Source organism: Pyrgilauda ruficollis, unplaced genomic scaffold (genome assembly GCF_017590135.1).
Source record: "Pyrgilauda ruficollis isolate IOZ18807 unplaced genomic scaffold, ASM1759013v1 scaffold2, whole genome shotgun sequence".
Lineage (NCBI taxonomy): Eukaryota > Metazoa > Chordata > Aves > Passeriformes > Passeridae > Pyrgilauda > Pyrgilauda ruficollis.
In genome coordinates this window covers 25,242,995-25,248,994 of record NW_024519206.1, presented here as the reverse complement: position 1 = coordinate 25,248,994, position 6,000 = coordinate 25,242,995, and the positions used below count along the sequence as shown (strand labels likewise).

General features: G+C 47.8%; 1 protein-coding gene across 5 annotated transcripts in view; it reads left to right on the top strand.

Moving 5' to 3' along the window:
- The first annotated feature begins 208 nt into the window (after nucleotides 1–208).
- TBX20 (T-box transcription factor 20) overlaps nucleotides 209–6,000 on the top strand; it is a 46,317-nt gene continuing 40,525 nt past the window's right edge. For all 5 annotated transcript variants that reach the window (XM_041466739.1, XM_041466737.1, XM_041466735.1 and 2 more), the window contains exons 1-3: nucleotides 209–407; nucleotides 2,519–2,753; nucleotides 4,055–4,219. In XM_041466739.1, coding sequence (XP_041322673.1) covers nucleotides 281–407; nucleotides 2,519–2,753; nucleotides 4,055–4,219 — 527 coding nt within the window. In that variant the 5' untranslated portion in view covers nucleotides 209–280. The remainder of the gene's footprint in view (nucleotides 408–2,518; nucleotides 2,754–4,054; nucleotides 4,220–6,000) is intronic.

The following is a 6,000-nucleotide window of genomic DNA, read 5'->3' as shown; positions in this document are numbered from 1 at the left end:
CCGTCCCTCCTCCTCCTCCTGCTGCTGCCGCTGCTCCTGCTGCTGCCCGCCTCCGCCCCCTCCCCCGCGGCCGGGCCGGGCCGGGCCGGGGCCCTTGACGTGTCCCGGCGCCGATTGGCCGCCGGCCGATAGGATCTCCGCGGCCCCGCGTTAAGGCGGGGGAGCGCGCGGCGCCGGGAGCAGAGCTCTCCCGGTATCCCGGCTCCGCCACCCCCGGCCGGTGCTTCCCCCCGCCCCGTCCGGGCAGCGCCGCACCGAGCCGCGTCCCCGCACAGTGGCCATGGAGTACACGCCGCCCCCCAAGCCGCAGCTCTCCTCCCGGGCCAACGCCTTCTCCATCGCCGCCCTCATGTCGAGCGGCAGCTCCAAGGACAAGGAGTCCCCCGAGAGCACCATCAAGCCTCTGGGTGAGTGGGGACGGGGGTGACCGCCGGTGTCCGTGGGGTCTGTCCGTCTGTCCTGTCCGCCCGGGCTCACCCTTCTCAGCGCTCCGGCAGCCGGGCCGGGCAGCGGCGCGTCTCCCCTGCCCGAAGGTTTCCCCTGCAGAGGGGAAAGCTGCACCACCTAAGCTTGAAGGCTGAGTGCCTTATTACCCACGGTCGTTTTTAGGCGAGGCTGTTTATAGCATGAAGACTTTCCTAAATTCCTCTAGTTTCAGTTATGCGTCTCATTCATCCAGCTTCGCCATTTGCAGAATAATCCCACACTCTTACGGTAGTTCAATTTCTCTTCGCTGACATGAAATGAATCCCTTAAGTAGATACTGCAAATCTACCCTGGTTCTAAAGTCAAATTAGAGATTCTCCGCTGTCGTGCCTAGGCTTACAAGCGGTAGTAAAACTTGTGCGTAGAACTGAAAATCCCTTCACTGCACAGCTCCTCGATGTAGGATCATAAAAGTTGTTTTGCTCTACACAAACCGGGAGGAGTTTTTTGTAAGCATTTGCGATTTTCGGGTTAGGGTTTTCGCTGTATTCGGTTGCCTCGATCCAGAATCCTGAAAGCTTTTAAAAAACTTGAACATCTTCCCCTCCTCCCCCCCTCCAAGTTTCTGCGGTTTGTCATCCTTGTATGTATCTGGAGTGCGTGTATCTAGGAGTTCGCAGAAAACTACAAAATATGTGTTAAGCTTTCAGGGCGCCAATGAACAGGATTACACTCAGTCTTAAAAGAATTTAGAAAAGGCAGCTCCTCAGTGTCTGCTGCACCTAATCAACTGTCTCAAAAGATTTCACATAGTCTAGGGATTCACTCGGAAATTCAGTTTTAAGTCTGGACGCTAATGTAGGCCGAGAACGTTGTAGTATTCCCGGTCGGCGTATTTACATGGGGTTGTGTTAAAACTTAGTGTTAGGGGGATTGGTTTGGATTTTTGGTTTTGTTTTGTTTGTTTGTTTTCCTGAAAATGCTTATTTAATTTAACTTTTCAAAATTTTTTAACCCCTTCCCTCATGTCGTTCAACTAAAAATCGAAGGGAAACGACTGCCTGTGACTCGGTTTTTATTCACTGGAGCTTTAGGCAAAACTTTTCCCTGGAGGGGCAGGACGCGTTCGTGCCCCTCCCGTTCTTTGGCGCCGGGCGGCGGATCTGTCGCCGCATCCCGGTGCCGCATCGCGGGGCCAGGAAGAGCCCTCGCAGCCCTGCTCCCTCCCGACCTCGCCTCCGGCGGAAACTCCCAACGGAGCTGCTGAAGCGCCCGAAGCCTCCCGGGGCTTGCGGGGGTGGGCGGCAGAGCCGGCGGGAGCCAGGCGTGGCGGGCGGCAGCAGCTACTGCACCCGCGTAGGTTGCGCGGCCGCACGCAGCTCCCCCGGAGCCTGTTTCTCCAAAGGAGCGAGTTCAGTGTCAGCAAACCGGCTGGGAGAAGGGCAGACCCAGCTTTCCGGGAGGGTGAGCCCGTGCCCGCTGTTTAATTAGTATTTGGGGTTCGCTTCCCCGTGAAGGAAGCGCGGAGCCTGCGCGGCCGCGCTCGGGCTCCTTCTGCGTTGCGCTCTCTGTCAAAGGCGCAAATCCGGGTGCTCCCCCAGCGTGACCCTGGCCCTCGGCAGCCCCTCGGCGCCCAACGCTCCCGTTTTAATGAGAATTAGTGACCTTTCCGTGGAACCCCTCGGTTAGCGGCGGGGGCAGCGCGCAGGGCTGGCTCTGGCCCGCCGTGCCCCGCGGAGCGGATCACAGCCGGTCACAGCGGCGGCGAGGCCGGACCGAGCTGCTCCCGCCGCACGCCGGGCGGCTCTCCCGGTGCGCCTCTGGGGAGCGGCGCCGCTGCGGGCTCCTCCCGGAGCTCATCTCCGAAAATCAACACCGCTGCCCTCAGATGATGAGCGGACGCCTAAAGAATCGGCGGGGTGTGCGGGGCCAGTTGAACGATAAATGCCTTTTATATATATATATATATATATATATATGGATGGATGGATTTAAATAGCTTGTCTCGGTGGTCGCATTGTCCTGGCTGAATCCTCTCTCTCTCTCTTTTTCTTTTTCTGTGTCTCTCTCTGTTTTTCCTCAAACCCTGCAGAACAATTCGTTGAGAAATCCTCCTGCGCCCAGCCTTTGAGTGATTTATCCAGCCTGGACCCTCACGGGGATTTTAGCAGCAGCCCTTCTTCCCTGTGTACCGAGCCCCTCATCCCCACCACCCCCATCATCCCCAGCGAGGAGATGGCCAAAATCTCCTGCAGCCTGGAGACCAAAGAGCTCTGGGACAAGTTTCATGAACTGGGTACCGAGATGATCATCACCAAATCCGGGAGGTAAGGCTGGGCAGCCCCTGGGTTTCCCTCTGGACATCTTTCGAAAAGCGGCTATGGACAAGTCAAAAAAGGGCAAAATTACCGAAACCCCGCAGGTTTTTTTTTTTTTTTTTTTTTGTATCGGGAGAACAGCACGGCTGGGTTAAGGGGAGGGGGGTGAAGCCCCGTATTTCCCGCAGCCCCTCGGCGGGCCCAGCCGGGGCGCAGGGAGAAGCGGCCGGGGCCGGCAGCGAGGTGCGGGCGCTGCGGCGGAGCCGGCTGAAATCCACCCGGGCCGTCCTGGCGGCAGGGAGGAGTTCTTTCCCGAATAATCAGGTTTGTGACTGAAATCTTGCGGTGATTTTGAGGCGCTGGGTTGGTACAGACCGAGGGAAAATCGGCGTCGTGGGGAAGTGATTCTGTCAGAGCTTGGTTTGGTTTGTTCTTTTCTCTCCGTTGCAAAAATGCGCAAAAGAATTTCAGGCTTTCTTTTTACCTCAAACTATGCCTTTTCTTCAGTAAAGCCTGTGGGGTTTGGGTCAGTCAAACGCAGTCCGGAGGAGCCAAATGTCTTTTTGGGTTTCTTAATCCCCAAAGTTACTTTTTATTAACGTAGTTACCTGAAGATTTTTTTTTTTTCCCCTAACTGGTGAGCTCTATCGGTATATGGTTTAAATAAATTTAAAAAAAAAAAAGGTATAAAACATGCAATACAAAACATGCAATTTAAAGTTCAATATTTTAAACTGTCAAAAATTATTTGACTTTATTTTATTGACAGGATAACCTTACATTTTGAAATTGTGTTTTGTAAAAACAGGACAGAAAAAAAATGTTTTAGTTTGGAAAATTCAGTTCAAAAATATTGTGAGCAGGCTTAAGAAAACACTCACTTAAAATATGTGAGAATAACAACGGAAATAATTTTGGAATATTTCCCTTACAGTAGTATGGATCCTGCAAAATATAAATTAAAGAAAATCCAAGTTCCTAAGTATCTATGTACCTTAGCTACAACTATTTTCAGAAATCGTTGTGTACTTTTACTAAGAGGCAAATAGTATATTCCTCCTTTCCTTATCCAGTTTTTACCATTTTTTTTGCTTCCCAAATATAATTTCGATTTCAAGCTGCTTTTTGTCTCCTTATTAGAGAGACACAAGATTTAACTGCCGTCATGCAGAAGAAAAATCAATACATGCTTTAAGTTTTTGCAGGGGATTTAAATATAATTTCTTACTTTTAGCAGCTTTTCAGATGCTTTCTTATTTCTGTTCTCTGCCCAAATATTTATTTTCTGATTTGCCTTTTTTTTTTTTTAGGAGAATGTTTCCAACGATCAGGGTTTCCTTCTCAGGAGTGGATCCTGAGGCCAAGTATATTGTGTTAATGGATATAGTTCCTGTGGACAATAAAAGATATAGATATGCCTACCACAGGTCTTCCTGGTTAGTGGCTGGAAAAGCTGACCCTCCTCTCCCTGCAAGGTTTGTAGATTTTATTGCTGGTCTTTTATTTCTCTTTACTATTTTTTTTCCTCTTCACGAATTATCTTGTATTAATCTTTCCATTTGGTTTTCAGACAGTGCTCTGAGATTTTGAGTTCATGTTCAACAAAGCTCGTTACAAAACTCTGATTACAATTTTTGTGTTGCAAAATCTGGCCTCAAATCTCTGCTTGAGATTTGATTTATACTGAGTATTCCAAGATATGCAGAATTTGGTTAAGAGTTCTTTTACACATACTGGGGTTTATTTTTTTTTTTAATTTAAGTTTGTCGTGATTCAGATAAGAAAACTGAAAAAAAATTTTTTGTCTCTTGGATTTGCCCCCCCCAATATTTGACCTTATAATTTAAAGCCATTCAGGCGCCAGCAGCCAAGCCAAAGTAGAAATAAATTGCAGCTCATTGCTGTTTATGCTTGAAATTATATTATTTCTGTAACATACCCAGCATTTGCTAACCAACGATTTTATTCTTGATTTTAATCATCTCTTAGGCAGCAGGCAAAGTACAGAACAGTTCCTCAGCAGTTACTTTTCGTTAAAAGATCATGACATATTCTGAGACATCAGGGAAAAAGCCCTCTGTAAAATAAACTCTCTAAAATAAATTTGCTTTTCTCTACAGAAACAAATGCTTTAGAAATTAAATTTCTGAAGTCATTCCATTAATGTAATTAATGACTGATTCCTTTAAGCACTGGACAACTGAGGCTGCAGCGCTGGGCTGTACAGTGGGAGGGCACTTCAGAGGAGACCCACACTTCATCGTATTCAGCCCAGCACTTCTGTACCTACTTCAGTCCTCAAGCCCGGTGAGGCTGCAGCACATGTCGAAAGGCTTTGCTGAGTCAGAGCCGGAGATATGGAAATAACGCGGATGCCTCTCTGGCTTCAAAGAAACTTTTTGCAGAGGGCTCCGTGCAGGAGCACAGATCTGCTCCAGGTGGCTTAGCGTGGGGTTAAGAACTTGCTTATTACAGAGGCAGAAATTATAAGTGAAACACAAGAAATGGAAACAATTTTTTTTTTTTTTTCTTTTTTGGTGTGTGAGTATAGGCACCAAATTCTGCGCAATTTCCTTATATAAATAGTTGAACTGAAATCTTGGTGACTGGTGATCTCTGGAAGGCTGTTCAGGGAAGTAAACAAACAAAAAGCGCAAGCAGAGAAGCTGTGATTAAAGACAGCAACCTAGGAGTTATGTCTGCTTTGTTTTCATGGCCAAAAACTCCTTCTTGCAGTGTGGTTAACGTCTGAGGGCTTCATTTGACGTATTGTAATGGGCACTGATCAAAACCCAAAGAAAAAACACAGATCCTGCTCCAAAGGAGTCAGCATCAAAAGAAGAAATAACAGAAGAACAGAAATAATTTTAAGGCAGTGTTTCCCCCATTCTTATTTTGCTGTTCACGCCCCTTTTGGGATACCTTTAAATAGATTGCTAATTCACACTCTCTCTGGCATAGACTTGGTCAACAAGGAAATACTAGAACATAAGACTAGAGACTGGAATAATTAGCAATTGCCCTACTGAGTATTGGATAAAACCTTCTTGAAGTTTAAAAGTTATTTTTATGGTACCGCAATAACTTTTGTGAGTCCTCAGCAGATCAGTACCCCTATGTGCAAATCTGTGCTGTTCCATTTTCAGGATGCTTTGTCCCCGTGTGTGAATGTACACCTTTCCTGCTTCATTTTCAGGATGTTAAACAGACTATTGATCAGAGCACAGCCAGAGACAGCTTTTTCTTTGTGTAGACG